This window comes from Carlito syrichta, unplaced genomic scaffold, assembly GCF_000164805.1.
Source record: "Carlito syrichta isolate Samal-C Ts95f unplaced genomic scaffold, Tarsius_syrichta-2.0.1 Scaffold305126, whole genome shotgun sequence".
Lineage (NCBI taxonomy): Eukaryota > Metazoa > Chordata > Mammalia > Primates > Tarsiidae > Carlito > Carlito syrichta.
This window is the reverse complement of record NW_007249222.1, coordinates 65,475-93,448: the sequence shown is the minus strand read 5'-3', so window position 1 is coordinate 93,448 and position 27,974 is coordinate 65,475. Positions and strand designations below refer to the sequence as shown.

Below are 27,974 nucleotides of genomic sequence, written 5' to 3'. Positions count from 1 at the left end.
AGTTTTTCAAAGCCCACTTTGTTAGTGTCAGTTAAGGAGGGACAAAAACTAGGATAGATATTTCTCATCGCATCAGCACAATTATTTATATGTTGTCTCCACTTCATCTTTCTTGTGTTTCATTATGTAAGTTTATCTAAGATTTAATCTCTCTCATTAAAATCTTCCTTCTCATTTTCATTATCTTTCCTGTTAAAGTAAAAAACAAACCACTGTCTGTTCATATCATGTTTTATATATAAATGCCCTTTCTAGTTAGTGCTAAATTACTCACACAAATCTGAACTGCAGAAAAGAAATGTGTAAGTACCTGTTTTGAGCCACTCCGGAAGTGTATCTTAGGTCAGCAAGTACCATGACTGCAATAGGTTTTATAACAGTTAAGACATTTTCCTTAGGAGTCTGGTAGTACTCTAGAGAAAGAGAATAAGTCTATCTTTCCAAAGTCATGCATCTCATCTAAGACCTTAATTTTCCCTTTCTCATTGAACTTCTATTAAAACAAAAACGAAGCAATAACTACATTTAGGGAATGAAAAAAATGAACAAAAAATAAATAATTGAAGAGCAAGAGTAACAAAAGATGTCTTTTTCACATTGATAAGCATTTAAAAAATAAATCTATAAAGTGGAACAAAATGAATATTTAATAAATATTTGACTATGAAATTACCTAATTTAAATATCCCAGTGACCTCAGTGCAGTAAAACTCTTCAGCCTGGTGTTAATTGAATTCAATTATTAACTAATTCATGTATTCAGTATATAGTTATTTGAAAATAGTTGCGTGCCACTCACTCTTCTAGGTATAATATAAATATCAGTAAAGCAAACCTAAGATCTCTGCCTATATGCAACTTATATTACATTGATCAAAGAGAAGCCACGCCTTGATTTTACCCATTATATTTTTAAATATGAAAACTTTTCCTTAGTCTGTTGTACTACTACACACCAATAATTAATTCCATATCTTTCATTCCAAGCCCTTTTTCCATAAAGCATATCATGTCTTTATACTTATCTAATTCTGTTTCCATATTTCTGATGTAATTTACACTCATTATTTTCTACTTGAAATATTTCACGTGGCTGTATTTCTATTTTAACATAAAATTTTAATTTTTTTTTTTTTTTTGAGTTGGAGTCTCACTCTGTCGTCCAGACTGGAGTGCAGTGGCCGCTCCCGGCCACCGCAGCCTCGGCCTGCTGGGCTCCAGCGATCCTTCCGCCTCAGCCTTCCGAGTAGCCGGAATTACAGGCATGCACCACCACACCCAGCTGATTTTTTTTTTTTGATTTATTGTAGAGATGAGGTCTCACTGCCCAGGCGGGTCTCGAACCCGCGGGCTCAGGCAATTCACTCACCTCAGCCTCCCAAAGGTGCGGGATTACAGGCTGAGCCACCGAGCCCGGCTTAAATTTTGTTTTAAATTATTTGCTGCAGAAATATATTATATATTTTATTTGCCTTATTTCATTGATAAGAAAATACAGTATAATAGTGAGTAAAATGTTTTCAATTAAAAATTGTTGCTGTGTTCCTGATCTTTGGGGATAGTACTCTCAGTATACAACAGTCTTCAAATTCTGGTAGAGTTACCTTGTATCTATTGTATAAGATGGTTTACAGAAAGAAGGCTTTTTTCTTAGGTCTTACATTTTTGCTGTAATTTAGATACAATCATATTTAATTTTCTTGCTTCTCTCTTGTTCTTATCCTAGCAGTATTCTGCTCTTACAGGGCTTTCAAATCCTCTTATCTTGATAATGGGTGTGGTAGTGGGAGAACAGTTTATCTTCTTCTGATTAAGAGTCGATCTAAGGCATGCTATGATCAGGTGGCTCAGGAGTGTGACTTCATTGATTCTTAAGGCTTTTTCCTGCTGCAGTTGTAAACTAAGCACTTAATTCTATCTCTAATCAAGGAGTAAGAATAAAAGAAGACTTTTTAAATCTGATAAAATCTACTTATAATAAACTTCATCATGCAAAGTCATAATCATGGAAGTTTACAAATATTTTCTTTAAAGTCAGAAATGAGCCACAAATGCCTGTGGTTACAAAGAATTTCTAAATAATGGAGAGATAATTTATTTTCATGTTTTAGAAGATTCAACATCAAGGGCAGGGAAGGCTGCAGAATCATAAAATATTTATTTCATATTTTGGGGGAATGTAAAGTGGCAGAGCCACTTTATTTATTTATTTTTTGTAGTTTTGTTTTATTTTTATTGGTAAATAGCAATTACATATACTTCCACACTCATTTTATGAGGACAGTAATACCCAGATACCAAAGTAAAACAAAGACACTACAAGACAATAAAGGAAAATATGAACAGAGATGCAAACATTTTAGCAAACCACATTCAAAATTACATTAAAAAAGGATCAATCACCATGATCATGTGAGATTTATCCATGGGATGTAATGATGTAATGGTGTTTCAATGTATGCAAATAAATAATGTGATTCACCATATTAACAGAACGGAGGACAAAAATCATGTGATTGTTTTTATAAATGCCAAAAAAAATTTGATAAAATTTAACATCATTTCATAATAAAAACTTTAAGCAAATTAGGTATAGAGGTAATGTTTCTCAACATAATAAAGGTCACAGATAACAAGCCCAGAGCTAACACCATACTCAATGGCGAAAAGTTGAAAACTTTTCCTTGAAAATCCATAACAAGACAATGATGTCCCCTCTCACCACTACTGTTCAACATACTGTTAGAAGTCCTTTAAAGCTATAGCTTATGCAAGAAAAATAAACAAAAAGCATCAGTGGAAAATAAGTAATATTTTCTCTTTTTGCTGTCTACATGATCTTATATATTTAAAAACTGTAAAGATTTTACCCCCCCAAAATTTACTAAAGTTGCAGGCTACAAAATTACTAAACAAATCAGTAGTGTTTCCACACACTAATGACACACTATATGAAAAAAATTAAGAAAACAATTCCATTTACAATAGTATAAAAACAAAATATTTAGGAGCAAATATAATAAAGGTAATCTGTACACTGAAATCAACAGAACATTATTGAAAGAAATGGTATAGTCACTTTGGATAAAAGTTTGGCTGTTTCTTACAAAGCTAGTATGGTTCTGCCATATAATGCAGCAGTTATGTACTGAGAAATTTACCAAACTTATTTGAAAACTAAATATATCTACAAAATATCTTGAGCCTGGTTATTTAAAACAGCTTCATTTATAATTGCAAAAAACCTGGCAGTAATCAAGATGCCTTTTAACAGGTGAGTGGATAGACAAGCTACGGTACATTTATACAGTACAACATTGTTCAGTACTGATAAAAGATGAGATACCTTCTTAAATAAAGATATAGTAATTTAAATACATATTGCTAAGTGAAATAAGCCATCTTAACATAGTTTATATTGTATAATTCCCATAAAATTATACTTTGGAAAAGACAAAACTATAGAGACAGTAAACATATCAGTCAGTGGTTGCTAGATGGTGAAGGAGTGGATAGATGTTGACCATGTAAAGCAGAAAGGAATATTTGGGGAGGTGAAACCATTGCATATGGTGCTGTAATGGTACATGACTACCAACATATATTTGACCAAAACCATGGAATTTTAAAACACAAAAGATGGCCTTAATGTGTGCAAAATAAAAATAGGAGTTCAGGAAATCCCAGAATAAAATGCAAAACGTGACAAAAGAATGTCAGCGTATTAGGAATACAGGCAGGAAATATTCTCACTAAATTAAATAGGGAAAATGTACTAGCCAAATATGAAAGTGAGTGGAGTCTTTAACTAAAGGCAAAAGAACTATACCTAAGCACTGAACTCTATAAAGATTTTTTGTAGGGTTATAGATTTACAGTTGTAACAGTTGCATATTTATACTGCTATTGAACAATTATGTAAATGAATGGCAGATGATGGGTGCCAGCTTGTTTACTGCTGGAGTGGGATTTTACAAATAAGCATGGAATGATACTAGAATAATTCACATGGTAATAAATTAAAATTAGAGGAATGACTATGTTTAGGTTTAAATTGATGATGACAGATAGATAAAAAGATTTACAAATTGATAGATCGAAATACATATATGTAGATATGTGTATATAAATATGTTAATGTATTCTATGTATACATATATTTTCTTCTTCCATTTAAAGGACTTTAAATCAATGACACATCAGTAGCAAAGAGCACAAAAACACTCAGAAATTTGTTTGTAACTCTACTATCCACAAAAAAACCCCTGTGATCTTTGGTGACATATCTCATTCTACAGTTAGGTAAGGTAATAAACATACTAAGCCTAGAATTTCTTGTCATATAAGACAGTGGCTCCCCAAAATTCCTCAAAATTTAAAACACACAATTTTGGGAGTATGTTAAAGAGATAGAAACCACTGAAGGTTTTTCCAATGCCCAAAGCTGGACATTTTGACAAAATAAACTAGTAGTGAATTATAGACTAAATTATAAAATAGTGTCCATAAGTTCACCTAATATAAACAAATGATTTATTAAACAAACAAATAGAGGAAATAGACAAATTGCTCATAAAGGAAAATTCTAAGCAATTTATGAGAATATGTCACTCTCAGGGAGGTGTGGCATAACTGCCCATTGGTTAATTGTTGACTACCTATTGTAACTTATTTTGAAAGAATAAATATGAGCTGGGCTCGGTGGCTCAGCCTGTAATCCCGTGCTTTGGGAGGCTGAGGTGAGTGGATTGCCTGAGCCCGCGGGTTCGAGACCTGCTGGGGCAACTTGGCGAGACCTCATCTCTACAATAAATCAAAAATCAGCCGGGTGTGGTAGCAGGTGCCTGTAATTCTGGCTACTCGGAAGGCTGAGGTGGAAGGATCGCAGGAGCCCAGCAACTCGAGGCAGCAGTGACCGGGAGTGGCCACTGCACTCCAGTCTGGGCAATGGAGTGAGACTCCAACTCAAAAAACAAAGCAAAACAAAACAAAACAAACAAACAAACAAAAAGAATAAGTATGAATGTGAGAGACAAAGATCATCCCAATAAACACTACCCCAGTCAGGTGATCAATTTTAACAACAGACATGGGAGCCACAGGTGTTGAGTGCCTTCAGTCGGGCATCCCTGGAAGGTAGGTGGAAGACAGCATGGAGGATCTGGGCATAGGAGAGGATAATGGCTATGATGTCAAACACCAGGATAGTTATGGCACATAAACCATAGATGATGTTGACCCTTATACTGGCACAGGACAGTCGGGCAATACCCATGTGTTCACAGTAGGTATGGGGGATGACTTGGTGTCCACAGAAGGGCAGTCTTAGGATGAGTAGAACAAAGGGGATTGCGATGGTTAAGGGCCTCAGAAGGATAATCAATGCTGTAACTGACACCACCTTGTTTGTCAACACCAATGTGTAACGAAGAGGATCACAGATGGCCACATAGCGATCATAGGCCATGGCCACGAGCACAGTTGACTCCATGCCAGTTCACAAGTGGATAGAGACCATCTGGATGAGACAACTGACAAAAGCGATCTCTCTCAGGCTGAACCAGAAGATGCCAAGCATCTTAGGGATGATGGATGTAGATAGGCCCAGGTCAATACATGACAGAATGGCCAGAAAGTAAAACATAGGCCGACAGAGACTGTGTTCAGTCCAGATCATTAAATAACTGTAATCTTTCCCAATAGGGAAGTGTAATATACTACACAAAATGGAAAACCAATCCACATATGTATGTCTTCTAGCCCTGGAATTCCAAGAAGGAGAAAAAAGTAGGGGTGGAACTGTGTGTCATTAGGAGGAACCATTCTTCTGAAGTTCTTTTACAGTTTCACTTATCATGGATCAGAAATCTCATTCATTAAGAGGCTTCAGATCTTCTTATCCAGTGTTATGGATTTCCTACAAAATTATATAAAAATATGTTTTATCTTTTCTAATAACCAAGCTCATCATGACATAACTGCATGAATTTTATGAAATCTTAAAACATGATGTTTTATTTGGTTTTATAAAACTAATCAATGTTATCAACTTTATCTCACTTATTTTCATCCATAGGTACAAAATAGTTAAGTAAACCTTTATGAAGGACCAATAACATATCAGGTAGATGGTTAGATATTTGGTGCACAGAAATGAATCATGCCTTGTTATTCTTCTTAAGGAAGTTCTTTATATCTTGGAAGTTTAAAAAATGATACAATGTATGGTTTCTTTGAGATTTTTATTTTTATTTTTTGAGTTGGAGTCTCACTCTGTCACCCAGCCTGGAATGCAGTGGCACTCTCACGGCCACCACAGCCTCCACTTCCTGGGCTCAGGCAATCCTTCGGCCTCAGCCTTCCGAGTACCTGAAACTACAGGCATGTGCCACCATGTCCAGTTAATTGTTTAAGTTATTGTAGAAACAAGGTCTTGCCAAATTGCCCAGGCTGGTCTTGAACCCCTGGGCTCAGACAATCCTCTTGTCTCAGCTCTTTGAGGTTTCTACATGTGCATTTTCCTTTTTATCCCAGGCAACAATCCTCCCAATTGCTATAGCCTGTGTAGGCAGGATTTGCACAAAAGCATTTAAAAAGTTTTAAGGTCAGTGGGGGAAAGCCATTAAGTCAACAGCTGTACCTCCATCATCAGATATGAACATCATTATCATTAGGTAGATAGTACTAAAACCAGAAAATACAGACTCATGGTGGATATAGTTGAAAAAGTGAGATGGCATCTCCATTACATTTTACAACTGATTGCTGAAAATAGCAGAAGAGATAAAGATGAAGTTATAAAGCAACAATGGCAGTAGCAAACCCCGGCTGACTCTGTTACTCTATGAAGCATTTAAATTTCATGTTTTATGTAGTATTAAGTTTTCATGATGAAGTTGTAGTGGAAGATTTTAATGCATGGGTAGAAAGACTAATACCCAAAACAATAATACCAAAATAGAAACAATAACGCCAAGATGGTTAACCAGTGTCATTTCTATTTCACATCCTATGACAGAAAGATCTGGCCTAATATTACCAATTGGCTTCAACTTCTGTTCATAGCCACTTATCATCTGCTATTTCTTCCACAGTTTGATATTCCCTCTTATTAGCATACATACCTGCCACAGCTTATTAAACTCCGAGTCTTCCTCACATTCTTTTTTTCAGACCATTCAAGACTTTTTCCTGTCACATCATTGTAAGGCCACACCAATTTCTCTTGCTCTTGGTTTATTCTTTTTCACCTGCTCTTCTAACCAAACTGGATCCCATCCCATACCTCTGCAGCTATTTCCATTGATTACTGTCCTTTAATTCATCTGTTAAATCTGTCTGCCCACAACTCAGACCTGAACCTCTGAAACTACTCATTTGCCAATAGCTCTGGTTTCTGAAGAAAAGTTACAGATTGAAGCCAGTCGATGCCCCTTTAGGTGGACTAAGGTATGTGAAAATCCCCTCCTGTGTTCTTTAGTTTCCTTTTACATTGGCATTAGTAGATCTGTTACACTTGCATTTTTCTTACATTGTATCTTATTTTTAACTCTCAGTACTTTCTCTTCATGTCTCCCAGAACACTAACCATATCACACAAACAAGCAACACTTTCGAATCTTTCCACTCCTCTTCTATCTAGTTGTGAAGGTATTCTTACTCCAACCTGAAGCTAATATTTCCTCCTCAGCTTTATCTCTCGTATTATTTCCAGTCTACAGATAATGCTCTTGATCTCCTCTCTCTCCATCCCTCTGTTCTCTCTCTTTCTCTCTCTCTCTCTCTCTCTCCCTCCTTCCTTTACTCTCTCCTCCCTCTCCCCTCTCTCTTTTCTCTCTCTCTCTCCAGGGTATATGAGTGTCTGTGTGTATGTATGTGTGTCTTTCCATTTCTTTTATACTTTTCCCTTTTCCACCCTCATAGAATTTCTTCCTATTTTCTTGACTCAAGCATTCTTAAAATTGTTTATAGCATTATTTTTATTTGTATTTCCTCCTATTTCATTTACTATTCAATGGGCTATAAAATCTATAAATAACGTTTACTTGATAGTACAGTTTTTATTGTGAACAGCATCACTCATACATCTTTCTTTCTTTTCTTTTCTTTTTTCTTTTTTTTTTTTTTGAGTTGGAGTCTCACTCTGTTGACCAGGTTGGAGTGCCACTGCAGTCTTGACCTGCTGGGCTCAGGCGACCCTTCCACCTCAGTCTTCCAAGTGCTGGAACTGTAGGTACGAGCCACCATGCCCTGCTACTTTTTTGATTTATTGTAGACACGAGGTCTCGCCAAGTTGTCCAGGTTAGTCTCAACCCCTGTACTCAGGCAATTCTCTCACCTTGGCTTTCCAATGTGCTGAGATTACAGGTTTGAGCCACCATGCCCGGCCTGTGTGTCTTTTTTCTAAAGACCTTGTATATAATTTGATCTCGTTGATCATTGTTGCCCAATATTGCACCAATACTATAGTCATTTAAAAAAAAATTGTGGTAAGACAATTAATATGAGATTTACCTTCTGAACATATTTTTATTATTATCTGGAGCCATAATATTGTATTTTAGATCTCTAGAATGGATTCATCTTTTATCTCTAAAATTTTGTAAACTTGATTGAACAACATTCCATTTCCTCTTCCTCTCTTCATCACCAACAACTATCATTTTGTTATTCTCTTCTATGAGTTTAACTATTTTATATACCTTGTATAGGGTGAATCATATTGTATTCATCTTTCCATGATGAGTTTATATCACCTAGCAAAATGTCTTCGAGTTTTAGCCATGTTGTCCATATGTTGAAGAATTTCCTTCTTTGAAGAGCAGAATAACATTCATCATATATATAAATATACATACCACAGTTTGCTTATTTGTTGATGAACATTTTAAAATGGGAAGTGCTAGTATCTATGTTACTAACTGTTCTGCTTTCAATTGTTAGACAAATACTCAGAAGTTAGATTGCTGGGTAGTATGGTAGCTCTATATTTAATTTTTGAGAAATCTCTACACTGACTGCACCATTTTGCATTCTCACTATCATTGTACAAGGGTTCCAATTTCTCCACACTTTGCCAAAATTTATTGTCTTTTTGGTGTTGTTATAATATTTATTCTAACATATATGAAGTGATATTGTGGTTTTGATTTGCATTTTCCAGTAGTTCCGGCTACTTGGAAGGCTGAGGCGGAGGGATCGCCTGAACCCATGGGTTGATGCTGGGGAGGCCATGAGTGTGCCACTGCACTCTAGCCTGGGCAATGGAGTGAGACTCTAACTCAAAAAAAAAAAGAAAAGTAGGCTTCCCCAGCACTTCCTATAAACAGACATTGAAAGAAGGGTTTCATAGCTGTGGGTTTTTAAGTCCTGGCTTTACATAATAGCCAGCGACTTCAGTATTAGATAAAAATACAAATTCAGGCCAGGCTCGGTGGCTCAGCCTGTAATCCTGCACCTTTGGGAGGCTGAGGTGAGTGGATTGCGTGAGCCCAGGGGTTCGAGACCCGCCTGGGCAGCGAGACCTCATCTCTACAATAAATCAAAAAATCAGCCGGGCGTGGTAGCGCATGCCTGTAATTCTGGCTACTTGGAAGGCTGAGGCGGAAGGATCGCCGGGGCCCAGCAGGTCAAGGCTGCGGTGGCTGGGAGCGGCCATTGCATTCCAGTCTAGGCAATAAAGTGAGACTCCAACTCAAAAAAAAAAATACAAATTCAAAGTGCTGACTTAGAGTTTGAATTATTAGATATGAAAGAGCACCTCACAATTTTCATAAAACTCCCCAAATTAATCTAATCTGGCCATTCTGTCATGTATTGACCTGGGCCTATCTACATCCATCATCCCTAAGATGCTTGGCATCTTCTGGTTCAGCCTGAGAGAGATCACTTTTGTCAGTTGTCTCATCCAGATGTTCTCTATCCACTTGTGCACTGGCATGGGGTCTATTGTGCTCGTGGCCATGGCCTATGACCACTATGTGGGCGTCTGTGATCCTCTTCGCTACACATTGGTGTTGACAAACAAGGTGGTATCAGTTACAGCATTGATTATCCTTCTGAGGCCCTTAACCATCGCAATCCCCTTTGTTCTACTCATCCTAAGACTGCCCTTCTGTGGACACCAAGTCATCCCCCATACCTACTGTGAACACATGGGTATTGCCCGACTGTCCTGTGCCAGTATAAGGGTCAACATCATCTATGGTTTATGTGCCATAACTATCCTGGTGTTTGACATCATAGCCATTATCCTCTCCTATACCCAGATCCTCCATGCTGTCTTCCACCTACCTTCCAGGGATGCCCGACTGAAGGCACTCAGCACCTGTGGCTCCCATGTCTGTGTCATCTTGGCCTTCTATACACCAGCATTTTTTCTTTCATGACCCACCAGTTTGGCCAAAATGTTCCTCAATACATCCATATTCTTCTTTTCAACTTTTATGTAGTCATACCACCTGCTCTCAATCCTGTTATTTATGGAGTGAGAACTAAGCAGATAAGAGAGACGGTAATTAGAATTTTCAAAAATAAATGATAAAATTTGGACTTCAGAGATTAAGAGGCCTGAGTAGGAAAAAAAATGGAAATTTCTAGTCTCAAAATTGAATTATTATGAGTTCTGAAGAACTTAGAGTCTAATGTACAGATTCATAATATCTCTGATATAGGCATAGTTCCTAGTACATATCACAAATGTCAACAATTATGTGATAAATATAATAGCATTTATATGAAAAAGCATGTAACATTGATAAAAAGTATCTAGCATCATTATAATGACAAACAATTATAAGATACATATTATCAAACAGGCAAAATTTTCATAACTTTGTAAGTATTAACTCACTAAATTCTTTTTTTTTCTTTTTGAGTTGGAGTCTCACTCTGTCGCCCAGACTGGAGTGCAGTGGCCGCTCCCGGCCACCATAGCCTCAACCTGCTGGGCTCCGGCGATCCTTCCACCTCAGCCTTTCAAGTAGCTGGAACTACTGGAACTACTGCGCTACCATGTTCAGCTAATTTTTTTATTTATTGTAGAAATGAGGTCTCGTCAAGTTACCCAGGCGGGTCTCGAACTCATGGGCTCAGGCAATCCACTCACCTCGGCCTCCCAAAGCATGGGATTACAGGCTGAGCCACCGAGCCCGGCCAACTCACTAAATTCTTAAATCTACAATAAAATGGAAGCATTCTAAGTGCTCCCATTTTATAGCTGAGAAAATTGAGGCAATGATATGATGTGGAAAAGAAGGCATACAGAGGAGGTAACAGGACAGAAATGGACAGGTGAATAGACATACCAAAATCTGTCTATCTGAAGAAATAGAAGCTTTATACATAGCCAAGTATCTGCACAGACAGGGTATAAAGTTATTTTTTTCACAAGAGAGCAATATTACACCAAGCTAGCAAGGTTAGAGTTTGAGCACAAAATGCAAAGGCATGAACTTTTTTTTTCCCATTTCACTTCAGGATAACACCTTGCCATCTTGGATTGGCTTGGAGTGACACAATTTGAATGTAAGAATGCACAGTGAAAGAGGAGATCAGTAATATCATAAAATTAATTTCCATGACTAGTGAAACATCACAACAAGCAAAGATGGCAGTGTTAAGTAAAATATTTACAGACTCATCAAACAGAAAGCATATATGCCCTAAGGTTTTTATTTACCACTCTTTTTGTCAAAATATTCAATGAACCTATAAATGAGAAAGTAAGCATATATATGAAATATATACAAATTGGTAGAATCAAACTCTAGACTAGTACTTTGACACATACTAAGAAAACAGCACAAAAAACATTGATATTATATATTAGGTTGGAATAAGTAGCATTTTTAAAGTCAGAAAATAATCTTCCTTTTTTCTCATCTAAGTAAACAAAAAATATACAACCTGAACATATTAAACAACTGTGAAATAAAATAAGTACATAAACTTTGCATTTAAATGATACTTAAAAAAACAATACTAGTAAGAAAAAATTATCTTTTTAAATACAGCAGGGATAGAAAGAAGCACGTATAATTCCATATAATTTAGAAAGTATATAATCACTATGAAACAATAGGTAATATGACTACCAATAATAACATCTACCATTTATTGACCACTTACTATGTTCTATGAATTACATTTAGTTCCTTAGGGTAGTTCACATTTTATAATATGTAAGTAGGGATTCAGAAGTGAAGTATATTGCATATAGTAATGTAACACAGGATTTCAAATAAATTATTTATTCCCAGGACTATCTAAAAAATTTCTCTGCTATGAGTTAATGTAGAAACAGACTATAAAATAGACAACCAAATATCATTTAGGAGTAAACATGGCAATTTAATTTTCAAAAAGAATTATGTAAAGCAGTGATCATAGCTATTAATTCAAAAATGTGAAAGAAACTGAGGGGGACATGCTTGAAAATATATATATTCCAAATTGAAGAGACCATGTTCAAAATAATTCAAGAAACTTAATGGATATAAAAATCTGGAAATGAAGTTAAATGACATAAAAATTTGGTGTGCCTTAAAGATGGCATACAAGAGAGTCCTGGCTCTTTAGGTACAGTTTTGAACCAAGAGTGTCCAAACATTTTAACTCAAACTCTCAGACACTCTTATCAGTCTCTGAAGAGAATGACCCGGGTGTCCTTCTTAGAGAAATTAGCTTCTCTTTATAAAGTATTCCTCTTGAGGGATCCTGAGTATAAAGGCCAAACTGACACTTCAAGAAGAGGCAGAATGGTGTCTGTGGCAAGGGAGCCCAGGTTATATTATATACTTGTGGAACTCTCCCACAGAAAGGTTCAGACAGGTGGGGCAACCCAACTCAGTGGATATTGTGGAGAGCTTCTGGAAGTCATATCAGGTATTACCATTTACAGATATGTCACGGATAAAAGGGCTGGGCTTTTTTATTTCAGCTTATACCACAGAGAAGGAACACCTATACACTATGTGGTGCACTTTTACTGAAGATATTGGCCTAAGTGAGTGACCAGTGATCAGAACCATGGACTATATCAGAGAGAACAATGTCGTAGGTAATAGAGTGGCCTCTTTGAAATAGTTGCTGTTTCTTATTAACTGTATGACCTTGGGGTTGGCCTTTGCACTCTGAGTTGCAAAACAAGGATTTCAATACCTGTCCTATTTGCATATAAACCTGTGTTGAAGAATGAGATTCTGTAAAAGTGGTAGTGTTTTTCACAGTTGTAGTAATAGAAATTGCAAATTTGAGTTACAGAGTCCTATATTTGTCTGAGTTAATTCTAACCTACATACTCCATGTTTCAAAGCAAAACTCAATTAATCTGTACATTTATACAAGGCAGAAAGTATTTCCTACATGATTATCAATGAAAAAGTTCTAAAAGTTTTTCTATTTGTTCCCTAACTACATATTCTGAATATGCCTTTAATATTAGGAACATGTTTTAGAACAGAGGCAACTATTCAATGAGAGTCTTTACTTTCAATTTAGACTAAATGGTGGGAGCTCTTTTCACATGATCTTTTCTAGAGTAATGTCTATGCTATTAGCAATATGTTGTATTTTATGTAAAAGTCAAACATTAGCACCATGATTCATGGAAATGGAGAATAATAACGACAAATTATGCCAGCTAATGTTATTCTGGACTCAGTGTCAAGACATTTCATTAGGTATTTCATAGGCAACAGCTAATTTTCTGAACATTAGAGTCACATAAGACTGATGCTATGATTATCTCAACTTCTACAGATAAATAAATAAAATAAGACTCAGGGGATGATTTGGCTAAAGGCTTTGCTAAGTGGGAGAGTAAAGACATAAATTTATGTTTCTCGAGTCCAGAAGGAGGAGTTGCCCTGAATACCAAACCAGCTGATTCCTAATGACCCTCAGGAAACAGACGGGCTCTGCTATGAAGGAAAAGATTCTATGGTTGAATCTGACACTGATTGAATGTCTGTTAGAAAGAATAGAATAGTAAGAGGATCTATCTGCTAGTCAAACCCAAAACCATATAAATTATAGGACCTTCAAATAAACCTGTATCCTCACAACTTTTGAGAAAAGGAAGAAAAGTCTGGTTCATCTGTAAAGTTAACATCTATCAATGGATTGTGAATGTCAGAAGTTTTGAGAGGGTCTGGCTTTGAATCTACTTAGGCTCAATAAAAAATAATATAATGATAGATAACCAGTATCTACTTTAAATATTAGATATAGGTTGTTATTATAGATATATTTGCCAAATATTTGTAATTCTAGAATTGGAGTCATTATAAAGGAAATAGTGAAACAGATAATTGTCCCTTAATGGTGGCAGAATCACAGGTATAAAGGAGAAGAATGACTTTATCTGTAGATATAAGAGATAAGCTTTGCCCAAGCAGACTCAACAGTTTAAAGTTCTCTGCATTGATGCTATCTTTGTTTAAATTTAAATCACTGAAAGTTTATTTTAGATTCATTTAGATTCATCTAATGAGATCTATTTATCAGTTGTATCATGAGCACAACAGAAAATGGGGTTGAGAGTATGCCAGGTTCTATTTTACACATATTAATTCTAAAAGATTTTTTTCGCTAAAATCGCTCCCAGAAATTCACTTTTATTTTGTGTGCTCCTATCAAAGCCAACATATTTTCACTTATTTAAGTGCCAAGATTCACTCAACTTCTTAGGGTTTTCTCTCTTTCTTCCAGTCTCATCTCTTCCTCTTCTGGGACCATTCCCAGCCTCCCATCAATTCAAGTCCAGGTGATTTATAGTCTAAACTGTCAATCCTTTTCTTTTTATTCTTGAAGGGCAAACACATACATTTTTTTCCTTTAATTTTAGATTCTGACTGCTGAACACAGAGAATCACACAGAAAGAAATAAAAATAAACAAGTATACTATTAACTATACAAAATTATATTTCTTATTTTCCTTCGTCTAGAGGCTTTAAATAGCTGTGGAGTTTTGAACAACAGACTTTCCTTTCCGAACTTATAATGGCTCCCTTCTTGTATACCTACCTTAGCAAAAGCATTATTGTCCAAAGGAAATTTTGTAATATGGAGACAGGTACATGTTTTATTTCTAACCATACAACTTTGGTTGTGAGTCACCTTGAACAGGTTACTTAGACTCTCTTAATCTTAGCCTGGTTTTCCTGTAAAACAGGTAAGATAATAGCATATACTCATATAGTTGTTATAAAATTTAAAAGAGAATATTTGCATAATTTAGCACAGTGCCAGTAAAATATATTTTCTTTGATGGGCTTTTACTGGTATACAGGTTCAGTCAAATAAAGCAAAAAATAAAAATAAAAGTACATATCCAAATTGGAGAAAAAAATATATATCCTTAAGTCCATCCCAATTGGTACAATTCGAGTTGATTAGGCTTCTGGTTTCCTGAAATTAGTTGTTAACTTTAGCAAGAAAGGAATATGAAATTTGGTTGAATGTGTTCAGAAGTATGTTTGAGATGTTTTTACAAAGCATAAAAATATTATGATACTTATAAATGATACATTTGAGAAGACTTATATGGAGTAGTAGGGTACAACCTAGGATTCAACCCTGGCATGTTTTGTGGTTGTGTAATTCCCACTGAATTCATCGTTATTTAAAGTGTTCTCAATTATCAGTAAACTCTTGCAAAGTATTGTAAAGAAAATATAATGGTTGGTATTTGACTAAAAGCTGATGGATTATAAATAAGAATAAAAATATCAGGATTATATTATATATTTTATTTTATTCTTTTTGAGTGTAATTGTAAAATATTGTAGTCAGATGTCAGGATTTTTTACTTTATTAATTGTGTCAGATGAATTAACATCCTATTCGAATATAATATTCTGTCTTAAAGAAGTCCCCAAGTCGAACATCTTATGAAAGCAAATGATATTTTTTAGATTGTGAAATATGAATGATGACACATATTTTTCCGAGTTTATATTTTATACCATTTTATTATGGAAGATTTAAAATATATACACATTAAACAGAGAAGCACAATCCCATCATCTAATTTCAACAATTGTAAGGATTCAGCTATTTTCTCCAAGTTTGAGTTGGTTGTTGAAAGTAAAATGTACATTTGTTAAAACATACTAATATCATCTGTAAACTTTGAAAAATATTTGTGCATTTAAAAATATGTACACTTTATCTTCAACAACCAGTTCAAACTTGGAGAATATAGCAAACAATTTATTTGTATAGCCAATACCACTATAAAGATACAGAATTGTTTCATCATGTTGAAACATCCTCTTATGTTTCTTCTCAGTCAATATTTGACCCTTTCAGCACCTAGCAACAACTGACTTAATATTTTCAACACATACTGTGTGTATGTATGTTCTAAAACTTCATGTACATGAAATAATGTAATGAATACTCTTTTGTTACTAGTAGTAATCACTGGTTCAGCATAATGAGTTTAGATTAATCTGTGCTGTTTCATGCATAAATAATCAATCCATCTTTATCGCCAAATAAAATTAAATCACCTATTATTCCAAGATTGATTTATCTATTCACTTGTTGATGAGTATTTGCATTGTTTTCACTTTAGGGAAATTTTAAATAAAGTTGCTATGAACATTCTTATACATGTTGTTTGTAAATATATGCAGCTAGTGAATGTGTGTAATGACTCTCATAAATTTATAAGAAACTAATATTTATCCTCCCAATTTTGCTTCTTTTTCAGTTCATGCTATCAAAGTAGCTGAATCTATTGCTCTACATTCTTGCCAAAATTTGTTGTCATGCTTTTTAATTTTAGCTGTTCTAGCAAATGTATAATAACACATCATTACACTTTTAATGTACATTTCCTGATGCCTAATGGTTTTGAGAATTGTAATGTCATTTGTACATTTTTATTAGAAAACTGTTAGTTTAGATCTGTTTTTAAAGTTTTTTCCTTGGTTTCTTTTCTTTTTTTTTTTTTTTTTTTTTTTTTTTAGTTGTAAGCATACTTATGTGTTCTTGGCACTAATTATTTTTTCGGAAATAAAGATTGTGAACATTTCCCCCCAGTCTGTGCCTTTCATACTCACTTTCCTAATTATAATTTTTTAATCTGATAATACACAGAAGAGCACTGTTATAGTTATTATTATATTATTACTGGCATTAACTATCTTTCTTGAATTATTACATTGATTTCTTAATAAAATTAAGCTGAACATACAAAATTTGTATATTCTGATCTTTCTATTCTGTTTCATTGATCTATATTTTCATAATTGTGCAAATACCAAACTGCCTATTGTGCAAATACCAAATTGATTACTCTAGTTGTATAATAAGTTTGAATATCTTTAATACAAAACCTCCTACTTGTTATTCTTTTTCTAATGAATTTAGGATATTCCTATAATTACTTTAGAATAAGACTTAAAAATTTATTAATATTGACAATCTTGATACATTTTTATTTTGTTATCTTGACATATTTTACTGTTAGAATCGCCAGTAAAATATTAAATAGTAAGCTGGGTGTGGTGGATCAAACCTGTAATCCTAGCACATTGGGAGGTGAAGGCGAGAGAATTACCTGAGTCCATGGGTTCAAGACCAGTCTGGGCAACTTGGCGAGACCTTGTCTCTACAATAAATTTTAAAAAAATTAGCCAGGTGTGGTGGTGGCTGCTCCTGTAGTTCCAGCTACTTGGAAGGCTGAGGCAGAAGGATCGCCTCAGTCCAGCTGGTTGAGGCTATGGTGGCCATGAGCAAGCCACTGCACTCCAGCCTGGGCAACTGTGAGATTCCAACTCTAAATAAATAAATAAATAAATAAATAGAATTGATGGTATTTGGTATTTATTTCTAATTTCCAATTCCATGGAAAAGATTTCCAGTGTTTCATCATTCAGTATGATATTGATTATAGGTTTTTCAGATTCCTTTAATCAAGTTGAAAATTTATTTTTTTCCTAGTTTTCTTAAAATACTTTTCTAAGTATCACTCATGGATGCTAAACTTAATTAAACACTTTTTCTACCTCTATTAAAAGAATCACATATTTTTCAGTATTTATTTATGTAGCAAATCACAAATTTTTCATCTGTCAAAGTAAAAAATAATACCTATAATCAATTCCTCAACAAAAGCTTAAAAGCAGTCTCATTAAAAGATAGGTTAAGCCGGGCTCGGTGGCTCAGCCTGTAAACCCGCGCCTTGGGAGGCTGAGGTGAGTGAATTGCCTGAGCCCACGGGTTCGAGACCCACCTGGGCAACTTGGCGAGACCTCATCTCTACAATAAATCAAAAAATCAGCTGGGTTTGGTAGCGCGCGCCTGTATTTCCAGCTACTTGGAAGGCTGAGGCGGAAGGATTGCCAGAGTCCAGCAGGTCGAGGCTGTGGTGGCCGGGAGCGGCCACTGCACTCCAGTCTGGGTGACAGAGTGAGACTCCAACTCAAAAAAAAAAAAATAAAGATAGGTTAAAAACACAGTCTTATTAAAGCAAATAAAGAGAGGTAATGCTTCAGGAGCAGAGACTATAAAACGCAGATTAACCATTTAAATGGATAATTTATTGACCAAAATAATTTCTTCTGATTTCATTTCCTCACTCATTTTTCTCATAGTTTTCTTGGGGGAGTTTTCTCTAACATATCTGATCAATTCAGAAACCAAGGTAACTTGATGTTACAAAAGTTCTAGCTACTGAAGTTGATACTCAGCTATCTCAGTTGATACTAGTATACAGAGGGTGCCAAAAATGCATACATATTTTAAGAAAGAAAAAATCTGTATTAAAATTATAATTCTCAATATCCACTGATAACAACAAATGAATATAAGTCATATTTGACTTCTGCAAATACAAGAAGTGCTTTACGTGGTTACCATCAGTGTCCAGACATTTCTGATGACTGCAAACTACTGCAGGACTTGTTGCTCTGTGAGGTCTCCCATATCTTCCCTTGTGCACATCATACATAATACCATGCATCTCAGACTTATCACAAATGCATGCAGTTGTTAGGTGTGTTGGAGCTTCTGCTGCATACTTATGTCTCCACTGTCATTGTACTTCCACAACATTCTTGAATTTCAAATATCACTTCAAAATGATCTTATGCTTCCCAAATGACAACCATGCTTTTGCAATTCTCTTTGACTGCCCTGCCTGTTGCCTGGTGACACTAGCATTCATTTGACCAATGCCATCTCTTGAGTGAACATCATACTACACATCGTTACCCTGATTCAATTCAACTTAGAAAGTAATACATAGATAACATCCCTTAAAATGTGTTTATGGATGAGCATTTTGCAAAAGAATGTGGTAAATGCAATCGTGAATCATTACATCTTGAGGCCACTAGAATAGACTGTGTTTAACTTCCAAAGTCTTCATAAAACATTAAATGGGATAGTCAATAATTTAAATATCTCTGATAGTTAATTATCCCCTAATTCTCTTCCACTGTGTTTTTGAGAATTTAATTAGCATGTTACTGCATGTAGTAATATCCAACTGCCATATATTCTTTTGTGTCTCCCCAGAAATACTGAAGAAGACAGTAGAATATCTTCCAAGAGTCTTCAGCAGGATGTCCTCTGTCAATTACACTGCTTCATATCCCTCAGTCTTTCTTTTGCTGGGTGTCCCAGGTCTGGAAGCTTTCCATATCTGGATTGCCTTTCCTTTCTTTGTTGTTTATCTAATAGCACTTGTGGGAAATTTCACAATCTTGTGCGTAATTAAGACTGAGAGGAGTCTTCATCAACCCATGTTCTACTTTCTTGCTCTTCTCTCTTTAATTGACCTGGGTCTTTCTACCTCTACCATCCCTAAAATGCTGGCCATCTTCTGGCTCAACCTTAGGGAGATAAGCTTTGAGGGCTGCCTCATTCAAATGTTCTTTATCCACACCTACACTGGTATGGAATCTGTTGTACTCCTGGCCATGGCAATTGACCGCTTTGTTGCCATCTGTTACCCACTGAGATATACCACTATTCTCACCAACAAAGTAGTAGCCATTATGGCCTCTGTTGTAGTGGGACGGCCAGTTCTTCTTGTCATCCCCTTCTGCCCTCTTCTCAAACGATTGCCCTTTTGTGGACAATACATTATTCCTCATACCTACTGTGAACATATGGGAATTGCTCGTCTTGCCTGTGCTAGCGTAAGGGTCAACATCATATATGGGTTATTTACCATCGCTGCCCTGATCTTTGACTTAATCCTTATTGCCCTCTCATATGTTCAGATCCTACAAGCTGTTTTTCGCCTTCCTTCCAGGGATGCCAAACTCAAAGCTCTTAGCACATGTGGTTCACATGTGTGTGTCATCTTAGCCTTTTATACACCAGCATTTTTCTCCTTTATGACTCACCGATTTGGTAGAAATGTTCCTCGCTACATTCATATTCTCCTGGCCAATCTGTATGTGGTAGTTCCTCCTTGTTTAAATCCAGTCATTTATGGGGTTAAGACAAAACAAATTAGAGATCAAGTTATGGAAATATTTGTAAAGAAAGAGTAACTCAGATGTATTCAAAAGTTAAAAAATTATTTCAGGTTATCCTTCCCTCAGTGGTTCCTTTATGTAATTTCCACTTTGACTTTCAATTATTTTTCTTTTTTCTTTTTTTCTCATTGAAAATGAGAGAAGAACATAGGCTCAAATAAAAGATATAATGAGAATTCTGAATGTGTATGGACAATGATGTTCTTCATGTCAATAGTAAAAATTATGGAGATATTTTATTCAAAAGGAAGATATCAATATACAATTCTTCACTCTTTGATCTATGAATTTTCTAATCCTGTCCTGCAACTATTTATTTTTCAGCCAATGTCACTTCATCTAGATAATATTCCTTAACTTTATGCAAAGAGTTATTGCCATCTGCATGTTATTTATCTCAATTCTGCCCCTGAAAGAGTCAAACTCATTATCTGTTGCTAGCTCTACAGTGATACTGAAACCAGAGAAAGGCATTCTATAAAAATAAAATATCAAATTTCTTTATAAATTAAATTGTAAAAATGATTAACAAAATGTATACAAATTGAATTAAATGATTATTTAATATATTATGACCAACTCGCATTGACTTTATAAATATAGGGTAAATTTTGTTTTTGAAAAATAATGAATGCATTTCATTATACTCTCAAACAAAATAAAAATGTATGTTTATCTTAATAAATGCAGGGGAAAGCATTTGAAACAATCCATTATCAATCCCCAATAAAGTTTCAGAAAATGAAGACAAGGGAACTTCCTCATCTAGATAAGTGACATCTATCAAAAAACAGACAGTTTTTAACACACTTAATGATAAAAGATTAAATATTTCTATCTAATGTCAGGAAAAAATGCAAGGGTCTCTGTTTTTGTCACATCTGTTCCAAATTGCACTGGCAGTTTTAACCAATGAAACAAAGCATTAAGAAAAAATGGAAATAATAGTAAAAGGGAATAAGAATGATTGATAGTGGAAACAAAGAATTAAAGTTTATATACAGATTGCATAATTTTTCTATGTAGAACATTTTGTGTAATGTAGCAAAGCTCATAGAATGCATATGGCAATTTAACAAGTTTATAACACCCAAGTCTACTATACAAAGAGTTGTATTTGTTATACCATTGGCACTCTACTTAAAATGAAGTGTAAATATCATTTAAAATAGCTTAAAATATAAAATATTTATCAACACAATTTGTAAAAAATATATAATACCTGTATATAGAATAGGAAAAATTCTCCTTGAGGACACATATTGGAGAGATATAAAATGATCATATGTGATTTTCACCCAGCTTCTGAGGTATCTATGCAGAATAGACAATTTTGGAGCAATTGACCAAACATAGTCACATAGATGTACTTCAATTTATAGTTTACATTCTATAAAAATGAAGTAAAAATCAATCAGAAGCTGAAATGTACAGCCTAAAATTATAAAACTTTTAAAAGAAACTGTAGAAGATCAGTAACTAGTTATATTGTCTAAATGAATGAACTAAGTTTTATAAAAATTAAGAAACTCTACTCTTTCAAAATACTATTAACAGAATAAAAACAAAAGTTTCCACTGCAAGAAAATATTTGGAGATTAACTATCTGAAAATGGACTTCCAATTGGAAAAATAAATTGGTTTTAAAATGAGATAAAAACCAGGTGGAGTGACCATCATCAATAACTCAAAAAACAAATGCCTGAGAGGATGCAGGGGAAAGGGAAAACTTCTACACAGTTGGTAAGAGTGTAAACTAGTACAACCTCTGTGGAAAACAGTTAGTAATTCCTAAAAGATCTAAAAATCGATCTTCCACATGACCCTGCAATCCTCCTTCTGGGAATATACCTAGAGGAACTCAAATCACTCTATGAAAAAGATAGCTGCACATGCATGCTTATTGCAGTACTATTTACAATCACAAACACATGGAACCAACCATGCTGCCCATTGAAAGAAGACTGGATTTAAAAAAATGTGCTACATATACACGATGAAATATTACACAGCCATAAAAAGGACAAAAATATGAACTTTGGAGAAACTTGATTGGACTTAAAGTATATAATACTGAGTGATCTATCATAGGAACAAAGTACTGAGTACCACATGTTCTCACTCATAAGCAGATCCTGAACAATTATCATAATACTATAAGGAAGGATTGGCAGTAGTGGGAAACTACCAGGGGAGGGAGGAGGGACACACCTCATCAATAACTGCATGTGATCTCACAGTGGGTGAAGTAGAGACCAAAGTGAGGCCCAAACTTTACCTACACGATGACCATTTGTATACCTGACCCTGAATTGTAACCCCACATCTTTAAAATAATAAATAAATAAAAACAATTAGATAAAAAGAAAAACAACCATCCAATACAAGAGGGCAACATATTTTAACAAGCTCTTCACCAAAATGTATACACACATCATAAATAAGTACATGAAAAACATGTTCAATACCATTAATAACTAGGGAATGTAAATTAAAACATCTATATAACACACGCTATTAAGATCTCCACAAATTTTTAAAGATTGACCATAGTATTTAGGATGAGGGGCAATTGCTAGTCTCAGGCACTGCTGTTGGAAATGTTAATATTATAATTATTTGGGAAAATAGAATTATTTTCTTAACTCTAAATTTATACCTGAATATGACAAAGCTGTGTCATTTCTAGGTCTATTTACCCAAACTTCACAGAAAGTCTTGTTCACAAATGCTTTATTCATAATCTCCAAAAACTGAAACAAATCCAAAAATCTACTAATAATCATTATCCAAACAAAAAGAGGCATATCAATATAATATAATATAAAATTATATAGTAGAATAATATAATATAATATAATATGGTTCAGCATTATACAGGAATAAACTGGTGATACACACAAAATGGATAAATCTCAAATTAAAGATGCTAAGTGAAATAAGCTAAAGGGAAGAAGGCATATTATAGGCTTTCATATATATTTATAGTAAGTTTTATATTATATATATTATACTATATATGTCTATATATTTTATTTTTATTATATAGAATAATATATAATATAATGTATATGATTATAGTTATACATATTTTATATAATATATATTCTAAGCATATTTGTTCTTGTTCTTTGCCCACTTTTTAATGGAGCTGTGGGTTTTTTTGTCATTATTGAGTTGTTTGAGTTTTTTGTAAATTCTGAATATTAGTTTCTTGTCAGATGGCTAGTTTGCAAACATTTTTCCCATTCCACAGGTGCTCTGTTACTCTGTTGATTATTTATTTTGCTATCCAGGAATTCTTTTCATTTACTTGTCTTTCATTTATTTTTATTTTTGTTGCCAATGCTCTTGAGGTCTTAATCATAAATTATTTGCCTAGACCAATGTTCAAAAGAGTTTTTCTTAGATTTCTTCTAGTATTTTAAAGTTTCAGTTCTTACATTTAAGTATTTAATTCATTATGAGTTAATTTTTGAATACAGTGAGAAGTAGAGGTCCAGTTTAATTTTTCTGCATATAGCTATCCAATTTTTTGTGCACCATTTTTTGAATAAGGCTTCTTTTCTCCAGTGTATGTTTCTGTTGACTTTGTCAGTTGGGTTTAGGCATGTGGCTTTATTTCTGAAATCTCTATTCTGTTCCACTGATCTATGCATCTATTTTGATATCAGTATGATGCTGTTATAGTTACTATAGCCTTGTAGTATAATTTGAACTCAAGTAATGTGATGCTTCCATCTTTTTTCTTTTTGCTTAGGAGTGCTTTGGCTACTCAGGCTCTTTTTTGGTTTTATATACATTTTATGATTGTTTCTTCTACAGATATTTTCCAAAAGAAGAAATATGAGTAAGCAACAAATATATTAAAAATGTTCAATCATCAAAGAAATGCAAATCAAAACCATAATAAGATATTATGTTACACCAGTCAAATGGCTATTACTAAAAAGAAAAAAATAGCAGACATTGGTGAGGAGGTAGAGAAAAAAAAATGCTTATACATTGTTGGTAGTAATGTAAATTAGTACAACCTCTATGGAAAACAGTATAAAAATTTCTCAAACAACTAAAAATAGAACTACCAGTAATCCTACTACTACATATATATCCAAAGAAAACAAATCATTATATAAAAAAGGTACCTGCATCCATAGCACTGTACCATTCACAATAACAAAGGCATGGAATCAACTTAAATGCCCATCAGTTGATAATTGGGTAAAGAAAATCTGGTGATGTGTGTGTGTGTGTGTGTGTGTGTGTGTGTGTGTGTATTATAGTTATGTATGCATGTTGCTAAACCATAAAAAATTAAAATCATGTTTTTTGCAACAATGTAGAGGTAATTATCTTAAGTGAAATAATTCAGAATCAGAAAGTCAAATACTGCACATTCTCACTTAAACATGGGAGCTAAATAATGTGTATACATGGACGTAGAGTGTGAAACAATAAACATTGAAAACTCAGGGTGGGAGAGTGGGAGGGAGGTGAGAGATGAGAAAGTACCAAATGAGTATAATGTGTGTTATTAAGATGACAGGTACATTAAACATTTAGACTTCACTATGATGCAATTTAGCCAAATAACAAAATTGCACTGAATCTCCTAAATTTAGACAACTAAAAAATACATCGTAAGAATGAAAACAACTTAATTTATAGTCATTAAGCAGTTGTTGCCTAGGATAAGTGTTGGTTGGTTACAGAAAAATGATGGTACACATGTATTTCAAACGTACATAGAGAAAATTGGGGAGATAAAATATACGTTTATTATTTTTATAGACATAGTTTCACAGGTGAATACATGTAGGAAAGCACATCGCATGGTACATTTTAAATGTATGCACTGTATTCTATAACAAGTATACTTCAGTGAAATTGTAAGGGCATGTTTCTAAAAATGGAAATCATACAATGTCTCCTACCACTACTAATTATATAAGTCAAATGAATTAGAGTTACCTAGGTATTCTCCATGTACTGGGTTCCTAAAAATATTCTTGAACTTTCTCTTTTCCTATTATTTTATTTGCATATTCTTATTGAACCATGTTGGCTTTCTTCAGATTTCTTGGACAGTGCCAAATGCTATGCCTTGCTATTCACTTTGTTTGAAATACCTGTTTATCAGAAAGTTGTTCTGTTAAATCCTTTATTATCTTCAAATCTTCTCTTACAAGCAAACCATCTGCTAAATGATACTCTTCTTGACAACAGTGTAAATAAATATACCATCTACCGAATGTATAACATCTTCATTTTTCTAACTTTATTTTTGTCATAGCACTTGTCTCCAACTTTTACACTGCATTTGCATTTAAAATTTTTTATTAAGGATATATTCTAGGCCAGGCATGGAGCTCAAGTCTGATCCCAGCATTTTGAGAGGCCAAGGCGAGAGGATTGCCTGATCTCAGGGGTTCAAGACCAGCCTGGGCAACTTGGTGGGACCTCATCTCCACAATAAATCAAAAAATAAGCAGGGCATGGCAGCCCGAGTCAGTAGTTACAGCTACTTAGCAGGCTGAGGTGGAAGGATTGCCTAAGCCCAACAGGTCGAGGCATACCACTCCATTCCAGTCTGGTGACAGAGTAAGAATCCAACTCAAAAAAAAAAAAAAGAATATATTCTAGTATGACCAAGATGCGATAAGCCAACTATAGTAAATCTCTCCTGCATATTAAAACTGAAACCTGGACAAAAGACAAAAACAACTACCTAAGGATTCTGTAAAGTTAGTGAATTAGGTCAAAACAGCATCAGGTAGTCTTTCCTTTTAGAAAGAGAGAGAGAGAGTCTGCATCCTCGCAGGAGAAAAATAAACACTTCTACATTGCTGATGGGAATGCAAACTAGTGCAACCTCTCTGGAAGACAGTGTGGCAATTTCTGAAAGAACTAGAAATTGACCTTCCATATGACCCAGCAATTCCCCTATTGGTAATATACCCGGAGGAACTCAAACCATTCTACAAAAAAGATACCTGCACATGTATGTTTGTTGCAGCTCTATTCACAATAGCAAAAACATGGAACCAACCATGTTGCCCATCGAAGCTGGAATGAATTTTAAAAATGTGGTACATATACACAATGGAATATTATTCAGTCATAAAGAAAGACATACTTATTGACTTCACAGCAACTTGAATGGATTTGGAGTAGCTCATACTCACTAGTCTATCTCAAAAACAAAGAACAGAGTACAATTTTAATACTATAAAGAAGGGATTGGGAGTAGTGGGAAACTGTCAGGGGAGGGGGGTGAGATTGGCAGTTGAGGGAAACTGCTAGGGGAGGGGGCATACCTCATCAACAAGGGTACCTGCATAATCAATGTTTGTATACCTAATCCTGAATCGTACCCCACATCTTTATAATAAAAAAAAAGAAAGAAAGAAAGAGAGAGACTCACCCATACTAGACCTTTCTGGTACGAAACTTTCACCTGCCCTTTCTTTCCTCTCTTCTTACTCTAATAAACTTTGTTTTGAAACTTATTTTTAAAAAGAGTAAAAATTGAAGATGTAGCTTGCATTGTGGAGATTCTTAATTGGTTTTCTTATCTCCTATTTTATTTCCTTTCATTAAAGGACAATCAGTCAGCAAAGATACACCAGGTTTTGCCAGCAATACAAACTGGAAGATAAAACCCGTCTTTTTATGGCCAGAGAACCAAGAGAAAGAAAGGTCTTTGAGAGCCAGAAAAGCAATAGAAAGATCTCCCATTTCTCCTTTCTTTATCTAGTAGGCCCCTGAGTGACAGGTCCCAGGCATAGGTTAGCAAAAGCACCTAAAAAACTGATAAAGTAGGTGTCTCTTTATGGCTACTTTAAGAACAGAAAAAAGAAAAGTAAATAAAATAAAAAGGGAAGAAGGAAAAAATAAAAGATGATAAAAGAAAAGGAAGGAAGAACAAAAGGGAGGAAAGAAAGAAGAAAGAAAGAGAAAAGGTGAGGGTGAATATGGAGAATGTGTGTGAATCTCTAATTTCTTTCTTCTCTTCCTTCTTTCCTTCTTTCCTTCCTTCCTTCCTTCCTTCCTTCCTTCCTTCCTTCCTTCCTTCCTTCCTTCCTTCCTTCCCAGTGGTAGCAACCAAACATGGAACTGCAGATGTCATGGTGGTCTATGCAGCTAAAATTCTGACAAAACACTTGTTTTTCTGGTTAGGAAGAGATGAGAAGTGGTCCCCACCGACTAAAGAACATAGAGAGAAACAGGATGACTGAATTTCTATCTCCAAATCTCAAACTAGGTGGGACAAACTTGCTGAAGACTCAAAGTATCTATTAGAACCACCACAGAGAGACAGAACTTGTGCTCTGAGCCTAACCAAAATAATACCCTGGTAAAACAAAACAAAGTCAATATTCACATTATATAAGAAACTCATACAACTCAATAACTAAAATATCTAAATCAAGGCTGGGCACAGTGCCTCATGTCCTGTAATCCCAACA

At 34.7% G+C, this 27,974-nt stretch overlaps 2 protein-coding genes and 1 pseudogene across 2 annotated transcripts; 2 read left to right on the top strand and 1 right to left on the bottom strand.

Annotated features, from left to right (window-relative positions):
- Positions 1–5,077: 5,077 nt before the first annotated feature.
- Positions 5,078–5,823, bottom strand: LOC103263491 (annotated as a pseudogene).
- Positions 5,824–9,794: 3,971 nt separating this feature from the next.
- LOC103263490 (olfactory receptor 52E1-like) lies at positions 9,795–10,540 on the top strand (the record flags this gene model as incomplete). The annotated part of the gene is given in 2 exon segments (XM_008061172.2): positions 9,795–10,377; positions 10,380–10,540. Coding segments are annotated over 2 exon segments (744 nt in total), but the record flags the coding sequence as incomplete, so codon positions are not given.
- Positions 10,541–19,581: 9,041 nt separating this feature from the next.
- Positions 19,582–20,520, top strand: LOC103263479 (olfactory receptor 52E4-like). The gene has a single exon (XM_008061163.1). It carries the CDS (start codon positions 19,582–19,584, stop codon positions 20,518–20,520), a length of 939 nt encoding a protein of 312 aa, XP_008059354.1.
- The last annotated feature ends 7,454 nt before the right edge of the window (positions 20,521–27,974 follow it).